Here is a 24,329-nt window from a genome sequence, read left to right on the forward strand (position 1 = left end):
TTTTAAGAAATAACAATCACAAATTGAGTTAGAATTACAAGCTTACAATAATATTAAAACATACCATACAATCCAAATGAAGCTTCTGAGTTTTAGCAAGCTATATTGTTGTCTTTAATTTTATTACAAATGCTCCTCATGATCGTCATGCATCATCTTCCACTGGGATCTTTGATCTCAGAAAAAACTGTCCCGGACATTCCTTTAATGGAATTGTTGGTGGTCGAACAACTTTGGTCACTACTCGTGTTGGTCACCCGACTACTGTTCTTCGAATCCGACGACTCTGTCCAGCTGGAACTAAAGCCTCCGTCGCTCTCATTCATAATTGCAGCCTCCCTTTTCACCCTTGGTTTCATCATCCTCGTCCATCTTATCTCCGTTCTGCTGAAGTTTTAAGGCTTGCACAAGCCCCTCCACCACGTTGTTCATCGACGGACGTTGTTTCCCATTCTCATGCATACAACTCAACGCAATCTCAACGAACACTTTGAAGCACTCGTCTTCAATTTTACCCTTCAAGCTTGGATCGATGATTTGATCAAGTTCCCCATTTTGATGGCAGGCCTTGAACCACATAGCCAAACTCATTTCCTTCTTCTCCACTGTACGCATCAAGGCTGGCCTTGCACACAACACCTCACACAACACGACGCCGAATGAGTACACATCCGACTTCTCGGTCAATTGATTTCGAAGCATGTATTCTGGGTCCAAATACCCATAACTACCCTTCACTGCCGTGGTAATGTGGGTCTTCGACATGGTTATCGAGCTCATTTTCGAAAACCCGAAATCCGAAACTTTGGCCACCCATTTCTCGTCCAATAAAATGTTCGTGCTTTTTACATTACGGTGGATGATGGTGCCTTCCGTACCACCAGTGTGAAGGTAGTGCAAACCACGCGCTGCGCCAATACAAATTTGGAGCCGTTTTTCCCAAGAAAGTGGTTGTGCATTAGGATCGGATTTTGGGTTCATTAGATGATCATAAAGAGTCTTATTTTCCATGTACTCATACACCAAGATCATTTCCCTTCTATCTTTACAGTACCCGATGAGAGACACCAAATGTTGGTGGCGGAGTTGGGAGAGCATATAGATCTCCGTCCTAAACTTCGGGACCCCTTGTTGCGACTTGGGTTTAAGCCGTTTGATCGCAACAAGGGTGCCCTGATCGATGCTCCCTTTGTACACGTGGCCGAACCCACCAACACGGATAATAGAACCCTCGTTGAAGTTTCTGGTGGCGGCTTTGATCTCCGACAATGAAAACTCACGACACAAACCGGAAGGTACAAATGGGTCATCATCGGTATCCTTGTCTCTTCTACTTCGACTGAAAGCAAAGAATCCGAGGACACAGAATAATACGAGTATGGCGGAAACTGCACCAGCAACGATGGCAAGCATAGGAGTTGACTTCTTCTTCGACTGTTTTGAGGGGGTTTTCGGCTGCATCGGCTTTGGTGGAGGTGGGTCGGGGTTTGGTCCTGCGAGATTTCCATTTGTATCACTGAGTTTGAAGAGTTCAAGGCCGTTCAAGAGTACATCATTGTATGCAGTCATCCAATCTCTTGGGTTTGCTTGCAGTGCAAGAAAGAGCTTAACTTTCTTCTGATCAGGGCCTGCTGGCATGTACACGACGTAGTCCTTGTAGATTGGTCTCCCATTTCCACCACTCCACATGATTATGTCGGCTTGTGGCTCAGCAGTTTGATTCGCTATGTAGATTATAAACGATCGATACCCGGTGTCGATAATTTCAGGCTCAAACTCACAGAAATGAAGCCTGAGCAGGTAAAAAAACTTAGGATCTACGGGAAATTCCCAGGTCAGGTTGTAGCTCTTGTTTTGGGTGTGGTTCTTGCCCATGGACCCGCCAGTTTGGTAAACTGCGTCTGGAGCAGAGTACTCTGGTATTTTCACAAAGTTGGGTTTAATGCTAACGTTTTGTGGAAGAACAGTCCACCTGGAACTCAACTCATCCAAGTATTTTTGCTCTTCTACCACACTGTCCCGATTGCGGTACATCCCAGTGTCTTGGTCGAATGAGAGTCCGCTTCCTCCGACGTTTATTCGGTACACCGTCTCCATCGCCGTGCTGTTTTCAATAAGATAATTGTTTCCGTTGCCTACAAAATCAGCCCCATATCGGTTTTCAGGAGGAGTGTAGTAAAGATTGGTAGGCATGGACACAATCTCAATCCCATTGATAAAGGCATAAGCATCTGAAATTGCTCTGCTCGGAGTGAACGTGATGGTCAAGCTCTGTCCTTCATCAATGTTCAAACAGAACTCTCTTATTAGCTTCTCGGTCTTACCAGCATCAGCAGTTACAGAAGCATTGAAATCATGGAGAAGGGTAAAGCCACCTGCTTGGACAGAGAAGAGGGCTTTGGACCGGTCAAAGTCGGGCCCATATGAAACTGGGCGGAAGTAGAAGCGAATAAACTTCTGCCCGGTGGAGAGGGGAACTTTGTAAGTAAATTCGGAGCGAGAAAGCCGAGCCATGGTGTAAGGCACTTGGCTAACAGAGGAGGAGGTAGGGGCTTCTCTGACTTGGGAGGAGGTGTTGGTGTTAGCTTGGTTAAACTCAGAGGGTAAGAGTTTTGAGTTGATATCTCCAGTCCAATTCCGGTTGTCATCCATGTTTAATGAGGTTCCGGAAGAGCCACAGTTGATGGTGATGTCGTCGACCGGAGTGTAGATAGGTGCAGAGAGTAGGGTGGCGATTTGCAAAAACAGGGGAAGAAGGTAAAGAGGCAGAGGAGGGAGAAGAAGTTTCTTCATGGTTATTGTTTTGGAAAGGTGTTTGCTGCTAATTGGGTTTTTTATGATATCTAAGAGAAGAGAAAGATTAGAGGGTAATTAAGGTGTTGATGAAGAGGATGACGACGATGATCAAGTGAGAAACGGGGAAGCTGCTGAAACACAACAGAGAGATTGCCGTGTTTAATTTTCAAATGTGAATTTGAAACTTCTGATCAAGAAGTGTGTATTCACATGGAGAATAAGCTACACAAGTGGTGTTCTCTGAAAGTTCAGAGCTGCTTCTTTTCCATCTTTTTGGTGTAAACTTTTTCTTTGCTTTTTTATTTTTTATTTTTAAAGAAATTAGGTTCGTCAAGAGAGAATAATTCAGACATAAGCTTTCTATTGTTTCAGTGCTACCCTATCTTTGTCATGTGTTGATGGGTCTGGTAGGTAGGCCTATGATTGTCGTTTCAAATGTGTTAGTGGAGGTCTCCTTTTATCATTGAGATGTATTGTTTTCCTAAGAAATTGTGTGGAAATGTAAAAGAAAGTTGTTTTTGTTTTCTTTTCTGACAAGCACAAATAAAAAGCACAATCACTCTGATTTCTTCCACAAGGGGACAAAAGCGTCCTATTATTTTTAATCAGCGAGTCTTCTAGTTGTTGCTGCATTATTGTTTGCATGCTTGTATTGAATTTCTTGAGCGTAAGCAGGATATGGATCAAAGACTTGCTTTTCTCAGTTTGGTCCAGCATCAAAGACTTGCGTTACCAAAAAAACAAAGCATCAAAGACTTGCTTTTGGTTATGCTGATTCTATAATAGAAAAAGATATATCACATATGCTTTTCTTTCCTCTTTTAATCTTGGCCGTCTGACTTTGTTAAAGTAAATTCAACGGCTGCCAATATTGACCCCACAGTGTATGTGTGAAGCAATGTGTTATAAATAGTGTTATTGTTTTCCTTTTTAAAGATGATGCTTGATTCAATTGAAATATGGAGGAGACCATCTTTTTTGTACCACCTTATCAGACCACATGATATGGCACCATGTAGATATGCTATATCATTCAATCTTTTGCTTCACCATGGTAGTTGTAGGTGTTTGTTTGATGCTCGGGTTATTATATATATATATGTGTGTGTGTGTGGGGTTTAGTAAAGATAAGTAAAAGGAGGGAGAGTTATGGATATGTTATGTGTGGGGGTGTGGATCTCTGATTGGATTTTTTTTTGTACAAGTAGGGTAGGGACATATGATCATCAAACATTTTTCCATCCAAAATTGACAATCTGACTACCCTAAGAAAATTGAAGTTCTAACAATTTCAAGGAAGAGGAATCTATTAAGCATGATCAATGAAGAATAAATTTTTATTTAGGCAAAAAATAAAATAAAAAAAGGATTATTGGACTGCCATATCAAGAGTATTGAAATATTTGAGAGGCAAAATATAGTGGACTTCCCGATGTACTTGAAAGATATAGCAATTCTAATTGGATATCTGATTCAGATGAGATGAAATCCACAAGTGGGTATGTGTTTACAATTGGTGGAGGTACGTCTTGGAAATCTTCTAAATAAACGTGCATAGGTCGATCTACTACCCTAAGAAAATTAAAGTTCAACTATCTATATACTTTCTAAAAATTTCAAGGAAGAGGAATCTAGTAAGCATGATCAGTGAGGAATAAATTTTTATTTAGGCATAAAAAAGAAAAAGAAAAAAAGAGGAAGTAATTTTTGACAGTAACAAAATTACAAATAGTGTTGGAATCTTTAATCAACATTTCCAATTCGGTATGCAATAAGGAATTGCAAGACTATATGGAAGTTCTAATTTTGCAGAATATTAAAAACAAGGAGAAAATTACAAATATATTTACAATTGCATCATATGGATATACAACTCCACGCAAGCCCTATACCATATATGATTAAGAATATTAATTTGCACAGATAATCATCATCATGGATTGGTTAGTAGAAGAATTCTGCTGACTACTAGTTTTGGTCGCCCTGCTCTCCTTCATCTCCGATGAGTCTTCCCAGCTACAACTAATAAACCCTGCATCACTCACTCTTTAGCCACACCTCATCTTCACCCTTTATCTCATCGCTCAAATTCGAATCTCCTCCCCCGCTCTATTGCGACTTGGGTTTGTGCCCTGATCGATGCTCCCTTTGTACGCGTGGCTAAACCCACCAACACCGATAATGAAATCCTGGTTCAAGTTTTTGGGGGCGGCTTTGATCTCCGACAATGAAAACTCACGACACAAACCGGACAGTACAAATGAGTCATCATCGGTGTCCTTGGATCTTCTTCTTCGCCTGAAAACCAAGAATCCAAGGACACAGAATAATACGAGTATGGCGGAAACTGCACCGGCAACGGTGGCAAGCATAGGAGTTGACTTCTTCTTCGACTGTTTTGAGGGGGTTTTCAGCTGCATCAGCTTTGGTGGAGGTGGATCGGGGTTTGGTCCGGCGAGATTTCCATTTGTATCACTTAGTTTGAAGAGTTCAAGGCCGTTCAAGAGTACATCATTGTATTTAGTCATCCAATCTCTTGGGTTTGCTTGCAGTGCAAGAAAGAGCTTAACTTTCTTCTGATCAGGGCCTGCAGGCATGAACACGACGTAATCCCTGTAGATTGGTCTCCCATTTCCACCACTCCACATGATTATGTCGGCTTGTGGCTCAGCAAGTTGGTTCTCCACATAGATTAGAAACGATCGGTCCCCGGTGTCCATAATTTCAGGCTCAAACTCACAGAAATGTAGCCTTAGGAGGTAAAGAAACTTGGGATCTACGGGAAATTCCCAGGTCAGTTTGTAGCTCTTGTTTCGGGTGTGGTTGCTGCCCATGGACCGGCCCGTTTGGTAAACTACTTGTGGAGCAGAGCACTCTGGTATTTTCACAAAGTTGAGTTGAAGGCTAACGTTTTGTGGAAGAACAGTCCACCTGGAACTCAAATCATCCAAGTACTTTTGCTCGTCTACTACACTGTCCCAATTGCGGTACATCCCAGTGTCTTGGTTGAAAGAGAGTGCACTTCCACCGACGTTTATTCGGTACACCATCTCCATCGCCGTGATGTTTTCGATGCGATAATTGACTTTGTTGCCTACATAATCAATTCCATGGCTTTCGGATGCAGTGTAGTAAAGATTGGTGGGCATGGACACAATCTCAATCCCATTGACAAAGGCATAAGCATCTGGGATTGCTCCGCTCGGAGTGAACGTGATGGTCAAGCTTTGTCCTTCATCAATATTCAAACAAAACTCTCTTATTAGCGTCTCAGTCTCACTAGCATCGGCAGTTACAGAAGCATTGAAATCATGGAGAAGGGTAAAGCCACCTGCTTGGACAGAGAAGAGGGTTTTGGATCGGTCGAAGCCGGGGTCATATGAAACTGGGTGGAAGTATAATCGAATGAACTTCTGCCCGGTGGAGAGGGGAACTTTGTAACTAAATTCGGAAAGAGAAAGCCGAGCTGTGGTGTAGGGTACTTGGCTAACAGAGGAGGGAGGTGCTTCTCTGACTTGGGATGAGGTGTTGGTGTTATCTTGGTGTAATTCAATGGGGGAGAATTTTGAGTTGATATCTCCAGTCCAATTCCGGTTGTCATATATGTTGGGTGAGGTTCCGGAAGAGCCACAGTTAATGGTGATGTCTTCCACCGGAGTGTAGATAGGTGCAGAGAGTAGGGTAGCGATTTGCAGAAACAGGGGAAGGAGGTAAAGAGGCAGAGGAGGGAGGAGGAATTTCTTCATGATTATTGTTTTGGAAAGGTGTTTGTTGCTAATTGGGTTCTTGATGATATCTAAGAGAAGAGAAAGATGAGAAGGTAATTAAGGAGTTAATTAAGAGGAGGAGGATGATGATCAAGTGAGAAACAGGGAAGCTGCTGAAACATAACAGAGAGATTGCCCTGTTTAATTTTCAAATGAGAATTTGGAAAGTCTTCTTATGATCAAGTGTTGTTGTATTCATATGGAGAATAAGCTTACGGAATGGTTTCTCTGAAAGTTCAGAGCTTCTTCTTTTCCATCTTCTTTGTGGAGGAAAGTTAAAAGCTTTCAACTTTCTTCTCTTTGGTGTATACTTTAAGCTTTCTTTGCTTTAAAAATAAAAAAAATAAAAAAAAAATAAAAATAATGTTCGTCAACATAAAATAATTCAGGCATAAGCTTTCTATTGTTACAGTGCTACCATATCTTCGTCACGTGTTGACGTGTCTGGTAGGTAGGCGTATGGTTGTCGGTCTCCTTTTACATTTCGATATGAACCTCTATGAATATTATATTTTAATAATGCGAAATGCAAAGAAAATTCATTGTGTCTAATGAATTTTCTTTAACAAAAGGCCCAATGACATAGGATCACAAACACAATCCCATAACAAAAGGCCCAACCGCACACAATAAACAAGATCCAACCAAATGAAAGTAGCAAAGAGTGAAACAAGCCCAAATTTCCACCATGGAAATTTAATTGTAAGAAACTATAGTTATGGGCCTATCTAATCTCTCTCTTTTTTCTTTTTTCTTTTTTTTTTTTTTTTTCTAATGAGAATGAAACTATAGTTACCATACTTACTTAGAATATGTATAAATCTCTAACAAGTGGAACTTAAAATGACCCATTTGTTTATCGATGTTGAGAGAGATTCCATGTTCGAATTCCTTAATAATCTCAATTGATAAATAATAATACTAGACACACTAACTCTTATCTCAACTCTCTCACATGACGCGAGATTCATGAAAATATGAAATAATGTAAAACCCATGTAATATGTAAGAGAGTCGGAATCCAGCAACAGTACTCTGTATTTAAATGGATCACACTCTTAGGAGAGAGGTATTGTCAATAAATTTGGTATTTTTTTTATAAAAAAAACATTATTCCTATGCTAAACCCATCTTTCACCCGTGATGGTCAGCCTCAAGTTACTTCATCTAGACAACCTACTTCCTCTGTTCAAAGTGAACAAGCATATGTTGTGAGACGTCAACACGCTCAGCTAGAGACACAACTATCTCAGCAAAATGTTGTTGCTTCTAAGGATGACCCTTTGACAACCCAACCAGATGAGTCAGGTTCTTATGTGCTTGAACTCATTGTCTTCATTTTATTTAATGATATTTTTCATTAGTAAAATAATTACTAGGGCAAATGGAATATGAAGATATTAGTAAAGGACGTGGTGCTGCTCGGAGTATTCCTCAATGGGGGACTCGAAACATATTGCATGTTTCGTTTGATCTTGAGTGGAAGCTAGAGTTAAAGCGAATGCATCATTGTTTAGTTCACAGCTTGGAATTACAGCACGAAATGGAAAAAAAGTTCCTCTTATACATGTCCTACATGGAATGACATGCCTAATGATAAATTAAACGACATTTGAAAGGATATCACTGTAAGCTATACTTATAAAACCTTGTCATTTGTGATAATGTATGCGTATTGAGTTTGATAGATAATTAAAATGTTATAATTGTAGGATAATACAGATGCCCCTGAGGCATATAGGTAATTGGTAATAGCTGGAGGGATTGGAAGTGCCGACTAAAGCAGAAATGGTATGACAAATATGACACTGATGAACAACGCTTAGCCATCAGTCCAGAAAATATTCGGATGGTCATGGAGCAGTGGAGGACCCTAGTCAAATATTGGGGTGCTAATGATTCTTTCTATAGAATTTGTACTATGGCTGTATGTAACAGATTGGTCAATATTGGTCTTCTTTTTAGTTATATATTTAACGAGATCAAATTTCTTTTCTTACATAAGTGAAAGAGAAAACAGAGAAGATTGATCGTCTGAGCATTTATCAAAACACGAATAAAGAAGAAGAAAAATGATGAAGATAGAAGTTTTTGATGAGGACAATGCTGATATCATTGTAAGTTGGAATATAAAGTTGATGAGGACAATGCCAAATGAACCAATTCAACCAATGTTTGGAAGAAAGGGAAGAAGATGAACAAGATGAGTCATTTAGAGAGGAGATATTTACTAAAGTGATGGGAACTGATGCACATGGACATGTTTGCATGTATGGGGCTGGTGTAACTCCATCTCTAGTGTTTGGTCAAAAACGTCGCAATGCCGTCTCTAATGGGTATTTACGGTGCTTTTTTGTCTTTTTGTAATGGACTTTGCAAGTCGCTAAATGCCTTTGTCATGGAATCCGTTTATTATGTGAGAACCAAATGAATGATTTTAGGATATTAACTAGAGTGGCTTGTTTTGTAATATGGGTAGATTGTTAGGTGTATTTTAATCCTAGGTGGCTCAATATTTTAAATTTGAGCTTGATCTAGTACTTGAAAAGTCAATAAGCTATTAATACTTTCAAGGGCAAAGCTCTGAGTGACCCTTTATTAATCACAAACCATTACATAAAAAATTAATCTAGTTGGCCATGGAATGCATAATTACAAATTAAGGATGAATGAAATGCAATATGATTTAAAGAGCCATTGCAATATTAATTTTGCATGCAATTATTGGCTCACGCGTACAAGTTGTAAAATATAGTTGCTCATCATCATCTCCCACTGGGATCCCTGATCTCAGAGAAGATGGTGGCGGATATGCATTTAATGGATTCATCGGTCACACAACTTTGCTCACTACTACTGGCGTTGCTTTCAACGCAGTTGTGATGAAGCTGCAATGCAAACTCAAGCCCCCTCACAACATCATTCATCGATGGTCGTTCGATGCCATTATCATACATGCAACTCATTGAAATCTCAACAAACTTATTCAAGCCCTCAGTTTCAATCGTCTTACCACTCCTATTAATGCTTGGGTCAATAATTTGATCCAGTTTCCCATCATGGTAACATCTCTTAGCCCACTGAGCCAAGTTGATCTGCCCCAGCTCCACTGTATCTTCTGTATGCATCACCGCTGGCCTACCACACAACACCTCACACAACACTACCCCAAATGAATATACATCTGATTTCTCAGTCAGCCGTTGTAGTCGGTAATATTCCGGGTCCAGATACCCGAAACTTCCTTTTACCACCGTGCTGATGTGCGTCTTGGACGTGTCAGCGGTGCCCATTTTTGACAACCCAAAATCCGAAACCTTGGCCACCCATTTCTCGTCCAACAAGATGTTGGTGCTTTTCACGTCACGGTGGATGATGGTGCCCTTGGCCCCACTGTGGAGGTACTGCAGCCCTCGCGCCGCACCTATACAAATATGAAGCCGTTGTTCCCAAGAAAGAAGAGGAGGTGGTAGGTTATCTTTGTGGTGGTAGAGATGGTCAGCTAGAGTCCCCCGTGCCATGTAATCATACACCAAAATCATTTCACCTTTATCACTTGAATATCCGATGAGAGAAACCAAATGGCGATGGCGAAGCTGCGAGAGCATCTCGATCTCCGTCTTGAACTCGTGTGCCCCCTGTGATGACTCGGGTTTCAGCCGTTTGATTGCAACTTGGGTGGCCCCACCATCAATATATCCTTTGTACACGTTTCCAAACCCTCCAACTCCAATAATGAAACAACTGTTAAAGTTTTGGGTGGCGGCTTTGATCTCTGCCAGTGAAAAGTAACGACACGAATAAGGCGGTAAAGAATTGGCACTCGGGGACTTGGCTTTCCTCCAATTTCTCCTGAAAATCAAGAATGCTCCTACGAGGGCAGAAATCAGGACAACTACGCTCGAAACTGCACCAGCAACAATGACATGCATATGCGTCATCTTTGGTCGAGGTACGTGGTGACGTGGGTCTGGGTTGGGTCCGGGTCCGGCGAGATTTCCTCTTGAGTTATTCAGTTTGAAGATTTCAAGCCCATTCAATATTGCGCTGTTGGATGGGCCATACATAGCGATAGAAAGATTTGTCTTCTTCTGGCTGCTTCCAGAGCTATCCATGGACACAACGTAGTCTCTGTACAATGGAATTCCAGCTCCACCACCCCATTCCGGTATGTTGGCATGTTCTTCAGCTCTGTGATCGGCTATGTAAATTTCAAACGATCTAAAATGTTCGACAGGTGGGATCTCACAAAAATGCATCCTAACTAGGTAAGCAAACTCGGAGTCTACAGGGAATTCCCAGCTGAGATTGTAGTTCAAGGTTGAGTCCGCGCTCATTATTGACCGGCCAGTTTGGTAAACTTGTGTTGGCGCTACGTAGCTTGAGTCGACTGTAATATCGGCATGTTCTATCCTGCTGAAAGGTAAACTTGAAGCTTCCAAATAATTTTGCTCCTTTTCCAAGCCATCCCAATTGCGGTACATGAAACTGTCGTTTTGCGTGGAGGAGAGTGGGATTCCACCCACGTTCATTCGATAGGCCGTCTCCAGAGCTGTGCTGTTTCTGAGGCGAAACTCCTTTCCCCCGCCGTTGCTTATGCTAAAATATGAAAGCTATAAGAGAATATTTGTTTGTGGGAATTTTCTATGTATTCTTCTCCTTGTAGGAGGTCATATTTATAATACAACAAAACCTGAATGGGCAAGTAAATAATAAATTCCTAAATCTATTTACAGTAGGAAATCAGGAATTAAAGTAAATCAATTACAAATAAAATAGGAATCCTTGGTGTGTAAGGAAAGTAAGTCAATATCCACAAGTCACGCCAACACTCCCCCTCACGTTGGTGCATAGATGTCGCCAATGCCCAACCTGATCCAAAGTGAATTGTGGAATGCTTTACTCGAAATCGCTTTGTCAAAATATCCGCCAATTGATCCTCGGATTTCACAAAAGGAAACTGAAACACTTTAGCCTCAAGCTTCTGTTTGATGAAGTGTTGATCCACCTCAACATGTTTAGTACGATCATGCTGAACCGGATTCTGTGCAATGGCTATAGCAGCCTTGTTGTCACAAAAGAGATTCATTGTTGATGTAGGTTTATACCCAAGTTCAGTAAGCAACTTTCTTAACCAAAGAAGTTCACATATCCCTTTAGTCATGCCTCTGAACTCGGCTTCTGCACTGGATAAAGCTACTACATTCTGTTTCTTGCTCCTCCATGTCACCAAATTACCTCCCACAAATGTGAAGTAACCCGATGTGGATTTTCTATCTGTTACATTACCTGCCCAATCTGCATCCGAATAACCATCAATATTTAGATGACCATGCTTTGAGAACATAAGTCCTTTTCCAGGCGCAGACTTCAAATATCTAAGTATCCGAAGAACTGCATTCATGTGGTCTTCACTTGGATAGTGCATAAATTGACTGACAACGCTCACTGCATAAGCAATGTCTGGTCGAGTATGTGACAAATAGATCAATCTTCCCACTAACCTTTGGTATCTTTCTTTGTTAGTTGGAACTTGATTCGGATATTCTCCAAGATGATGATTCTGAACAATAGGAGTGTCCGCAGGTTTGCAATCTAGCATTCCTGTGTCTGTCAACAAGTCCAAGACATATTTCCTTTGAGAGAGAAATATGCCTCGCTGCGATCGAGCCACCTCAATTCCCAAGAAATACTTGAGTCCACCTAGATCCTTCATCTCAAACTCTGTAGCCAGATAGTCTTGTAGCTGTGATATTTCCTGTTTATCATTCCCAGTAATAATCATATCATCAACATAAATTATTAATGCTGTTACCTTCCCTTTCCGATGTTTCAAGAACAAAGTATGATCTGAGTTGCACTGTTTGAAACCATTGTTCTTCATTGCCATGGTGAACCGTCCAAACCATGCACGTGGTGACTGTTTCAACCCATACAATGCTTTTCGTAGCCTGCAAACTGTTCCAGTCTGAGTAGTATTATAACCAGGAGGAATGTCCATGTACACCTCCTCCGTGAGTTCGCCATGTAGAAAAGCATTCTTTACATCAAACTGGTGTAGTGGCCAATTCAAATTAGCTGCAAGGGACAATAAGACTCTGACGGTGTTTAACTTTGCAACTGGAGCAAAGGTTTCTTCATAGTCTATACCATAGGTCTGTGTGTACCCTTTTGCCACAAGTCTTGCCTTGTATCGCTCGATAGATCCATCTGCATTGTGTTTTATAGTAAACACCCATCTACATCCGATAGTCTTTTTCTCGTGGTATAGTCTCCAATGTCCAAGTCTGATTTTTCTCAAGAGCTTTCATCTCCTCTTTTATAGCTTGGACCCACTTAGGATCTTTCAATGCTTCAGAGACCTTGGTTGGAATATGGATAGCAGACAACTAATGCACAAAAGTCTTGAGTGGTTCAGACAGCTTCTCAGTAGATACATGATTTGCAATTGGATACTTGGATGTCTTGCTAATATCAGGTGAATAGCGATTTGGTGGCTTCCCACGATTTTGCCTGAAAGGTAATTGATATCCAATAGTTTTATCCTTTAAATGCACAAGTCTAGTAGGAGTATTTACCTCAAGGATATTCTCAGGAGATTGGTCTGTTGGTACTGTTGAGTTAGAGGGGGGGTCTTCATCTTGTTGTTCTGTATTGTCTGTAGGTGTGAGACTCGGATCAGAAATATCTTCGTATGGATCAGGTGGGTCAGGTAATTGATCGCTATGAATGGGCGATTGGTCGCCGGCAGAGAGTAATCTTGTGCTCCAGACTCGGGATGATCAATTATTTCTGTACATAGGAGAATTTCTTCGTTTTCCAAGTTGCTCCAATTCTGCTCTTCATTTCGTATCTCCCCCTGAAGCGTAGAATTGGATGATAGGTCATGGAAGAACAGCTCAGATTCCAGAAAAGTCACATCCAAAGTGACATAGGTACTTCGGGTAGGAGGGTGATAACAACGGTAGCCTTTCTGATGAGTGGCATAACCCACAAAAACACAACGAAGCGCACATGGATCAAGTTTGCTACGTTGATTTTTGTGGAGATGAACGAAAGCCACACATCCAAAGATTCGGGGTGTGAGTACCAAAACAGAGGGCAGAGGTCTGTGTTGCGCAAGCACCTGTAAGGGAGTTTTAAAAGTCAATACACCAGAAGGCATGCGGTTGATTAGGTGAACTGCAGTGACAATAGCATCATCCCAGTGATGGCGAGGAACATGAGCGCCAATCAGAAGTGCTCGGGCGGTTTCAAGAAGATGTCGATTCTTTCGTTCAGCAACACCATTTTGTTGCGGTGTCTGAGGACAAGTCGTCTCATGGATAATTTCATATTGTTGGAAGTAAGTCTGAAAGTCATGATTGACAAATTCTCCACCATTGTCGGAGCGAAGAATCTGGATTTGAGCATTAAACTGAGTTTTCATCTGTTTGTGGAATGATTGAAAACGGGAAAACACTTCGTTTTTATTCTTCAGCAAATAAAGCCATGTCATCCGTGTACAATCATCTATGAATGTGACAAACCATCTAACACCAGAGGGAGCAGTGATAGGTGAAGGTCCCCAGACATCAGAGTGAATTAACGTAAATGGAGTAGTACACTTGTTCGTACTCAACGGGTAGGGCACACGGTGACTCTTAGCCAAAATACAAGTATCACATGTGAAGTCGGAGTCCTTGAAACCTGAGAATAAATCTGGTATAAGATGCTTCATATAACTAAAAGACGGATGTCCCAATCGACGGTGCCACAACCAAATTTGCTTTTGTTTGCTATCAAAGGGATGCGTCACACTGTTAGCTATGCCAGGACTGAAGTCATCGACATAATATAGCCCCCCTCTCTTAGTACCACGACCAAGAATCTCCTTAGTGTGAATATCCTGAAGCAAACAAAAACTCGGGTAAATGAGTACACAACAATTCAATTGTTCAGTAAGCTGACTAACGGACAACAATTTAGTAGATAAAGATGGAACAAGTAAAGTATTAGACAGTGTGAGAGAGGATGAGAGTGCAACAGTGCCAGCCCCTGTCACAGGATAAGTAACGCCATTGGCATTTGCAATACAGGTTCGTCGAGGTTGTGTAGTATTCAGAAAATCATCAGGATCAAACGTCATATGATCAGTTGCACCGGAATCAATTATCCAACTCCTGGAATCAATCTTATCGGAAGTATGGAATCCATAACCAGTACCATTACTGGTCGTATTGCATTGTCCTCGATCTTTAAGAGTAGCCCACCAATCGGGGTAGCCATGCAATTTAAAACAAGTCTCACGAGTGTGTCTCGGATCACCACAATATGCGCAATCTAGTCCATGTGTCGGTGTCGTTAGTCGAGAAGTCATAATCTGTGCAGCGGAAGATGCATAGGATATAGGTAGAGTAGGAATTCGGATCGGGATCTGAGCCTGAGTCGGGGCTAGAGTCGAAGTCGAAATCGGGATCGAGGTCTGAATCATAGACAAATTCGGGGTTGTGGTCATCATCGGAGTTGGGGTCGAGATCGTCTTCGGAGTCGGGGTCGGGGTCGTCGTCGTCATAGTCGAGGTCGGGGTTGGGGTCGTCAAAATAGGATCCTGATTCAGGATCAAATTCGGGGCCAAAGTCTGCATCTGTAGGAGCTGAGCCATTTGGGCACTCAACTCAGGTATGGTTGGTTGAGAAGGAGAAAAGGAGTCGGCGGTGCTACCTCCATGAGGGTTGAAAAAATCATCAACCCCCATAGCGGCGGCGGGGGTTTGAAACTAGAGTCAGCAATTCCAAGATCGCCGCTCTGATACCATGCTAAAATATGAAAACTATAAGAGAATATTTGTTTGTGGGAATTTTCTATGTATTCTTCTCCTTGTAGGAGGTCATATTTATAATACAACAAAACCTGAATGGGCAAGTAAATAATAAATTCCTAAATCTATTTACAGTAGGAAATCAGGAATTAAAGTAAATCAATTACAAATAAAATAGGAATCCTTGGTGTGTAAGGAAAGTAAGTCAATATCCACAAGTCACGCCAACAGCTTACATATCTAATTCTCCCATCGGTTGCATTGTAGTAGAGATTGGTAGGCATGGATACGATCTCAATTCCGTTGACAAAAGCGTACGCATCTAGGCTTGATTGGCTTGGAGTAAATGTGATGTTGAGGAGCTTTTTTCCATCAACGTTCAAACAGAACTCTCTGCGCAGAGTCTCCTCGCCATAAGCATCTGCGGTGACTGAAGCATTGAAGTCGTGGAGAAAGGTATAGCCGCCGGCTGCGACAGAGAAAAGTGCTTTAGAGCGGTCCAGGTCAGGGGCATATGAAACTGGGTTGAAGTAGAAGCGGATGAACTTTGGGCCGGCGGTAGCAAAGGAAAACCTGTAAGTAAATGCAGAGCGAGAAAGCCGCGCCCAGATGTAAGGCATTTTAGTGACGGAGGAGGACGGTGGAGCTTTTTTGACGACGGATGCTTGACCAGACTGGTGTTCTTCTAACGGGGAATATTTTGAATACACATCTCCAATCCAACATCGGTGCTCAGGCGAATTGAATTGGGGGCCGGTATAGCCGCATGCAACGGCGATCAAATCGGTCGGAACGTAGACAGATGACCCGTCTTCATCTAGAGCCACCACTACGGTGACGATCATGTGTAGAAACAGGAATAATAGGTAAAGAGGTTTTAAGGTTGCATAAAGGTGTTTGCGGCTTGTGACGTTCTTCATGATAATTGAATAAATGTTGATGGAGGATGATGAAATGGGAAAGCTGTTTGATTGCTCGGGTTCTTGCTCTGTTTCTCACTTGATCATTTTCTCAATCAACCCTCTGGATCATTCAAAGTTATATGTCTAATTAATAGTTATGTTATGTCCCACAGCTTGTCCTGATTAAATTTTTGCGTCCTTAATTCAGTGGCTGACGATAGGGTTCTTTTTCAAAAAGAAAACTGACACCCTTGGAAAAGGTCTCCTTCCCGGAACTCGTCTCTCTTTGATTTTATCATATTAGTGGAAAAGTCAATGTCGATAACGACATTTTAAGCCATCATCGATCAGCTTCTTAACTAGTAATGACTATGAATTTCAAAATTTGTAAGGGAGGCGGGTCTAGTTTTCACGACTCAAATCTAAAAAAACTTTTTGTGTCAAGTGACTCTCAAATCTCTCTATCCATCAAAACCACAAGTCTTCAACAAGGGCCCGTCCATTCACATCCATCCACATCCACTGGAGTATACCATGGTTGAAAGATTTTTTATTCAAAATTTGTAAGTTCTTGTTCTAACTACCATTCTTTTTATTTATTTATTTATTTTTGGGTCAAATTCTAGTTACCATTCTTGATAATGAATTTGTAAGTGTTAGCGAGTCTTACTTAGGATTTTGGTTACTTACTCATTTGTTTAGTCTATTATAATTGAGATTTATTTTCTATTGTAATTTGGATTTATTTCCTATTTTATTTAGGATTATATTTCTTTATAAATACCTTCATATTGGAGAAGAATACATATATGAGCATACTTGAATATTTGCCATACTTTGTTTGATAGTAAGGGAATTGGTCGATGGTGTTTGGATTCTTACGCCGGTCCCGAATCTAGAAAAGTTTTTGTGTCAAGTGACTCTCAGCTCTCTATCCATGGAGAATACAAATCATCCACATCCACATGACCAATATCCCCTAGAGAGTAGTTGACGGGGGTGGTAGACTGACTATATAGAATTTGTACAGTGATTAACTAGAGATGTGAAAGAAAAATAAACTAGGACCACAAAACACTACAATTGATTGAAATAAAATAGATTATTGGGTAGAGGAATATCTTTGAGAGATATTATTGTGGAACTTGGTTGTGTGTGGGAATTCATTTCAAACTAATATAACAAATAAAAATCCCCAACAATTCGGTTTCGATAGGGTAAAAAGCTATTTGATTTTATTATTATTATTACTATAAAAAGCTAAAATAGTTATAAAATAAAATAAAAGACGAAGAAAAAAAACGTGACTTTCTCTGTCCCCATCTCTTCGCCTCTCCACCCTTCTCTTTCTCTCCTTTGGCACTCCAACGAGCTGCCGTCACCTGGATCTCCCCGTTGTGGTCGAAAATGCCGTGGCACTTGACGATGTTGGGGTTGCCGATGTCGTGGAGGATTTCGATCTCGTGGCGAATCTGGTTCCTATATCTGCATCAACAAGTTCTGAATAAGTTACTTGTTGAGTTATGAGTATCAAATGCATATCAGGGTTTAGAATCCCATATCCATTTCGTTGTAATCGTCGTCCGGCATTGTTGATTAGTGAAGAAGCTTTTCCTATGTGCCGCCATTGTTATTCTATTTTTCTTTTTGTTTGATTGATTGATTATTTATTTTACTTGAAATTACAAATTTACTCTTATAGTTAACAGAAAATTTGGTTGAAATTCACAAAACTTAACGATAAGGTTAAATTAGCCATTTTAATTAATTGGGATGTTAAATTGATTGATTTTTTAATTCAGAGGGTTAAGTTTGATGGTGGTCCTAATCCAGGGAAATTTACTGTTCTTTAAATTACTCTTTCAATGTTAAGAGTGCCACAAAATAGTTTGACAGAAACATTGCCCGTAGAAGTAAAATGGCGACTACCTTCACCACATGTATCCTTCCCCAACACCTTACCTATATATCAGGTATACATCGCACCCTGTACCCACCACACCAAGGTACATATACAGATACCCAAATTACAAGTACTACCACGCAAATACCAAACAATCTACAGTCCAGGTACTACCACGCAACCTGCAAAACATAATCACAAACTATGATCTCAAAAGAACATTGCACATATTAGCATAAGGAACCAGTAAGCAAAAAGTATCAAAAACCTAAATAATAAAAATACCTGGAAGGCATGTGCTGCAAACTGACGACAAATTGTGAAATTATGTCAAACGCTTTATTGCATCTGACCATCGGGCTCAGGTAATATCTATAATATTGAACCCTAATTTGAAATAATTTCAACTCTGCACTGAAAAAGCAATAAATCAGCAAAGATTGCATTGAAAAGAGCATGATTCTTGGGATACGTCTGCTGTATTTGCCGTTTATATTCAATTGCACACATTGTAAATTGCTAATTATTAAGATACAAATCAATCTTACCCCATTTAAATCATAAGGGGACATAGTTGGAACAAAAAAAATAATTTTAAACAAAAAAAATATAATTACATCTTAAAATTAAAAAAGAAATGTAATCCTATGCGACATAAATATGAGAGGACTTAGATCAAAAACACAAAATTCGGGAATTAAACTTAACTCTTAATTATTAAGAAGAAGCTAAGCTAAAGCCAAAAGCGACACTTGGTACGTGATAGTCTATAATCCAAGGTTTAATATTATTCAATGGGTTGGTCCATCCACTATCCCTTCCTTGGCTCGTTTTACACGATCTATAATATATGATTATGTTATGCAATGTAATTAATTTACGGTGGAATCCATGTTCCGTACAATTATTGGGGGGAGAGAGAGAGAGAGAGAGAGAGAGGGGTTGTTAACGAAGAAACAAAGAAAAACCTATGCAGAAGAAAATCAGAAAGAGATACAGAAATTGACCATGGAAAGAAGTACAGGCCTTTATTATTCTGGTAATTCATGGTTTGTGGAATAATTATTAAAAACAATGATAAATTTAAGGAAGAATTTTACCATTATCACTTCAAATTTAGGCCATTGTGACAAAGTGAGATCTCAAGTCTTTGCATTTAGCATCCGTGTATTCACACGCAGTTAAAAGGATGTTAATCACTTAATGAGGGACCGCGGCAATTGGCAGGCAATATAGGGGATGGGTTGAGGAGGAAGGTGGTTGTTGCTTGATGGGAGTTTTATTTTTTATTTTATTTATTTTAAAGGTATTAAATCAGTTTTTTCTCATCATAATTGTATTATACTAAAAACTCCACCGTAATTGTTTTGTCTTCAATTATTATTTTTTGAACTAAAATTGTTTGAACAAAATTGTGTGATGTATTTTTCTTACAAATGTTTTATTCTTTTGTTTTTAGAAGCCATAATATAAGAAAACTAAACCTAATTGGTTGCAACTTTTACGATGTGATGATTTTGGCTGTGGCCCCATATACACGAAAAAAGAAAAAGAAAAAAGTTCAATTATCAGTTTATCAGGTCTCCCACCATCTCACTTTAATTAAGAATATTAAAAGACCATGTGATTCCCCAACTTTTGAACAACGAATAGCATATCGGAGCTTCCACAGTTGGCAATGGAGTGCATAAAAATCCAATACATTTGGTCATCCTCATCGGAATAAACAATTCATGCATCTTGTACACGCCTTGGAATTTTAAGAAATAACAATCACAAATTGAGTTAGAATTACAAGCTTACAATAATATTAAAACATACCATACAATCCAAATGAAGCTTCTGAGTTTTAGCAAGCTATATTGTTGTCTTTAATTTTATTACAAGTGCTCCTCATGATCGTCATGCATCATCTTCCACTGGGATCTTTGATCTCAGAAAAAACTGTCCCGGACATTCCTTTAATGGAATTGTTGGTGGTCGAACAACTTTGGTCACTACTCATGTTGGTCACCCGACTACTGTTCTTCGAATCCGACGACTCTGTCCAGCTGGAACTAAAGCCTCCGTCGCTCTCATTCATAATTGCAGCCTCCCTTTTCACCCTTGGTTTCATCATCCTCGTCCATCTTATCTCCGTTCTGCTGAAGTTTTAAGGCTTGCACAAGCCCCTCCACCACGTTGTTCATCGACGGACGTTGTTTCCCATTCTCATGCATACAACTCAACGCAATCTCAACGAACACTTTGAAGCACTCGTCTTCAATTTTACCCTTCAAGCTTGGATCGATGATTTGATCAAGTTCCCCATTTTGATGGCAGGCCTTGAACCACATAGCCAAACTCATTTCCTTCTTCTCCACTGTACGCATCAAGGCTGGCCTTGCACACAACACCTCACACAACACGACACCGAATGAGTACACATCCGACTTCTCGGTCAATTGATTTCGGAGCATGTATTCTGGGTCCAAATACCCATAACTACCCTTCACTGTCGTGGTAATGTGGGTCTTGGACATGGTCATCGAGCCCATTTTCGACAACCCGAAATCTGAAACTTTGGCCACCCATTTCTCGTCCAATAAAATGTTTGTGCTTTTTACATCACGGTGAATGATGGTGCCTTCCGTACCACCAGTGTGAAGGTAGTGCAAACCACGCGCTGCGCCAATACAAATCTGGAGCCGTTTTTCCCAAGGAAGCGGTTGTGCATTAGGATCGGATTTTGGGTTCATTAGATGATCATTAAGAGTCTTATTTTCCATGTACTCATACACCAAGATCATTTCCCTTCTATCTTTACAGTACCCGATGAGAGACACCAAATGTTGGTGGCGGAGTTGGGAGAGCATATCGATCTCCGCCCTAAACTCTGGGACCCCTTGTTGCGACTCAGGTTTAAGCCGTTTGATCGCAACAAGGGTGCCCTGATCGATGCTCCCTTTGTACACGTGGCCGAACCCACCAACACCGATAATAGAATCCTCGTTGAAGTTTCTGGTGGCGGCTTTGATCTCCGACAATGAAAACTTACGACACAAACCGGAAGGTACAAATGGGTCATCATCGGTATCCTTGTCTCTTCTTCTTCGACCGAAAACCAAGAATCCGAGGACAGAGAATAATACAAGTATGGCGGAAACTGCACCAGCAACGATGGCAAGCATAGGAGTTGACTTCTTCTTCGACTGTTTTGAGGGGGTTTTCGGCTGCATCGGCTTTGGTGGAGGTGGGTCGGGGTTTGGTCCTGCGAGATTTCCATTTGTATCACTGAGTTTGAAGAGTTCAAGGCCGTTCAAGAGTACATCATTGTATGCAGTCATCCAATCTCTTCGGTTTGCTTGCAGTGCAAGAAAGAGCTTAACTTTCTTCTGATCAGGGCCTGCTGGCATGTACACGACGTAGTCCTTGTAGATTGGTCTCCCATTTCCACCACTCCACATGATTATGTCAGCTTGTGGCTCAGCAGTTTGATTCGCTATGTAGATTATAAACGATCGATACCCGGTGTCAATAATTTCAGGCTCAAACTCACAGAAATGAAGCCTGAGCAGGTAAAAAAACTTAGGATCTACTGGAAATTCCCAGGTCAGGTTGTAGCTCTTGTTTTGGGTGTGGTTCTTGCCCATGGACCGGCCAGTTTGGTAAACTGCGTCTGGAGCAGAGTACTCTGGTATTTTCACAAAGTTGGGTTTAATGCTAACGTTTTGTGGAAGAACAGTCCACCTGGAACTCAACTCATCCAAGTATTTTTGCTCTTCTACCACACTGTCCCAATTGCGGTACATCCCAGTGTCTTGGTCGAATGAGAGTCCGCTTCCGCCGACGTTTATTCGGTACACCGTCTCCATCGCCGTGCTGTTTTCAATAAGATAATTGTTTCCGTTGCCTACAAAATCAGCCCCATATCGGTTTTCAGGAGGAGTGTAGTAAAGATTGGTAGGCATGGACACAATCTCAATCCCATTGATAAAGGCATAAGCATCTGGAATTGCTCTGCTCGGAGTGAACGTGATGGTCAAGCTCTGTCTTTCATCAATGTTCAAACAGAACTCTCTTATTAGCTTCTCGGTCTTACCAGCATCAGCAGTTACAGAAGCATTGAAATCATGGAGAAGGGTAAAGCCACCTGCTTGGACAGAGAAGAGGGCTTTGGACCGGTCAAAGTCGGGGCCATATGAAACTGGGCGGAAGTAGAAGCGAATAAACTTCTGCCCGGTGGAGAGGGGAACTTTGTAAGTAAATTCGGAGCGAGAAAGCCGAGCCATGGTGTAAGGCACTTGGCTAACAGAGGAGGAGGGAGGGGCTTCTCTGACTTGGGAGGAGGTGTTGGTGTTAGCTTGGTTAAACTCAGAGGGTGAGAGTTTTGAGTTGATATCTCCAGTCCAATTCCGGTTGTCATCCATGTTTAATGAGGTTCCGGAAGAGCCACAGTTGATGGTGATGTCGTCGACCGGAGTGTAGATAGGTGCAGAGAGTAGGGTGGCGATTTGCAAAAACAGGGGAAGGAGGTAAAGAGGCAGAGGAGGGAGAAGGAGTTTCTTCATGGTTATTGTTTTGGAAAGGTGTTTGCTGCTAATTGGGTTTTTGATGATATCTAAGAGAAGAGAAAGATTAGAGGGTAATTAAGGTGTTGATGAAGAGGATGACGACGATGATCAAGTGAGAAATGGGGAAGCTGCTGAAACACAACAGAGAGATTGCCGTGTTTAATTTTCAAATGTGAATTTGAAACTTCTGATCAAGAAGTGTGTATTCACATGGAGAATAAGCTACACAAGTGGTGTTCTCTGAAAGTTCAGAGCTGCTTCTTTTCCATCTTTTTGGTGTAAACTTTTTCTTTGCTTTTTTATTTTTTATTTTTAAAGAAATTAGGTTCGTCAAGAGAGAATAATTCAGACATAAGCTTTCTATTGTTTCAGTGCTACCCTATCTTTGTCATGTGTTGATGGGTCTGGTAGGTAGGCCTATGATTGTCGTTTCAAATGTGTTAGTGGAGGTCTCCTTTTATCATTGAGATGTATTGTTTTCCTAAGAAATTGCGTGGAAATGTAAAAGAAAGTTGTTTTTGTTTTCTTTTCTGAAAAGCACAAATAAAAAGCACAATCACTCTGATTTCTTCCGCAAGGGGACAAAAGCGTCCTATTATTTTTAATCAGCTAGTCTTTCTAGTTGTCGCTGCATTATTGTTTGCATGCTTGTATTGAATTTCTTGGGCGTAAGCAGGATATGGATCAAAGACTTGCTTTTCCCAGTTCGGTCCAACATCAAAGACTTGCGTTACCAAAAAAACAAAACATCAAAGACTTGCTTTTGGTTATGCTGATTCTATAATAGAAAAAGATATATCACATATGCTTTTCTTTCCTCTTTTAATCTTGGCCGTCTGACTTTGTTAAAGTAAATTCAACGGCTGCCAATATTGACCCCACATGTGTGAAGCAATGTGTTATAAATAGTGTTATTGTTTTCCTTTTTAAAGATGATGCTTGATTCAATTGAAATATGGAGGAGACCATCTTTTTTGTACCACCTTATCAGACCACATGATATGGCACCATGTAGATATGCTATATCATTCAATCTTTTGCTTCACCATGGTAGTTGTAGGTGTTTGTTTGATGCTCGGGTTATTATATATATATATGTGTGTGTGTGTGGGGTTTAGTAAAGATAAGTAAAAGGAGGGAGAGTTATGGATATGTTATGTGTGGGGGTGTGGATCTCTGATTGGATTTTTTTTTGTACAAGTAGGGTAGGGACATATGATCATCAAACATTTTTCCATCCAAAATTGACAATCTGACTACCCTAAGAAAATTGAAGTTCTAACAATTTCAAGGAAGAGGAATCTATTAAGCATGATCAATGAAGAATAAATTTTTATTTAGGCAAAAAATAAAATAAAAAAAGGATTATTGGACTGCCATATCAAGAGTATTGAAATATTTGAGAGGCAAAATATAGTGGACTTCCCGATGTACTTGAAAGATATAGCAATTCTAATTGGATATCTGATTCAGATGAGATGAAATCCACAAGTGGGTATGTGTTTACAATTGGTGGAGGTACGTCTTGGAAATCTTCTAAATAAACGTGCATAGGTCGATCTACTACCCTAAGAAAATTAAAGTTCAACTATCTATATACTTTCTAAA

At 40.6% G+C, this 24,329-nt stretch overlaps 1 protein-coding gene and 3 pseudogenes across 3 annotated transcripts; all 4 read right to left on the minus strand.

Annotated features, from left to right (window-relative positions):
• Positions 1-3,215, minus strand: LOC103343629 (receptor-like protein kinase FERONIA pseudogene; annotated as a pseudogene).
• A 1,267-nt stretch (positions 3,216-4,482) lies between these two features.
• LOC148918097 (receptor-like protein kinase FERONIA pseudogene) lies at positions 4,483-6,846 on the minus strand (annotated as a pseudogene). The gene has a single exon (XR_016126498.1). The product of XR_016126498.1 is annotated as a receptor-like protein kinase FERONIA pseudogene (transcript).
• A 2,284-nt stretch (positions 6,847-9,130) lies between these two features.
• Positions 9,131-16,392, minus strand: LOC103330130 (receptor-like protein kinase FERONIA). Of its 2 annotated transcripts, none has more exons than XM_089051435.1 (3): positions 15,626-16,392; positions 14,093-14,126; positions 9,131-11,156 (listed from the first exon to the last, which is right to left on the minus strand). In XM_089051435.1, the coding sequence occupies exons 1-3, from the start codon at positions 16,281-16,283 to the stop codon at positions 9,329-9,331; spliced, it is 2,520 nt and encodes an 839-aa protein (XP_088907561.1). In that variant the 5' UTR covers positions 16,284-16,392; the 3' UTR covers positions 9,131-9,328. The 2 variants fall into 2 exon arrangements, with proteins under 2 accessions (XP_088907561.1, XP_088907562.1); XM_089051436.1 differs by lacking the exon at positions 14,093-14,126 and adding an exon at positions 14,362-14,369 and having other exon boundaries at positions 9,131-11,140; positions 15,593-16,392.
• A 3,533-nt stretch (positions 16,393-19,925) lies between these two features.
• LOC148918098 (receptor-like protein kinase FERONIA pseudogene) lies at positions 19,926-23,135 on the minus strand (annotated as a pseudogene).
• Positions 23,136-24,329: the final 1,194 nt, after the last annotated feature.

The sequence above is a fragment of the Prunus mume genome, linkage group LG4 (genome assembly GCF_029339155.1).
Source record: "Prunus mume cultivar Tortuosa linkage group LG4, ASM2933915v1, whole genome shotgun sequence".
In the NCBI taxonomy this organism is placed as follows: Eukaryota; Viridiplantae; Streptophyta; class Magnoliopsida; order Rosales; family Rosaceae; genus Prunus; species Prunus mume.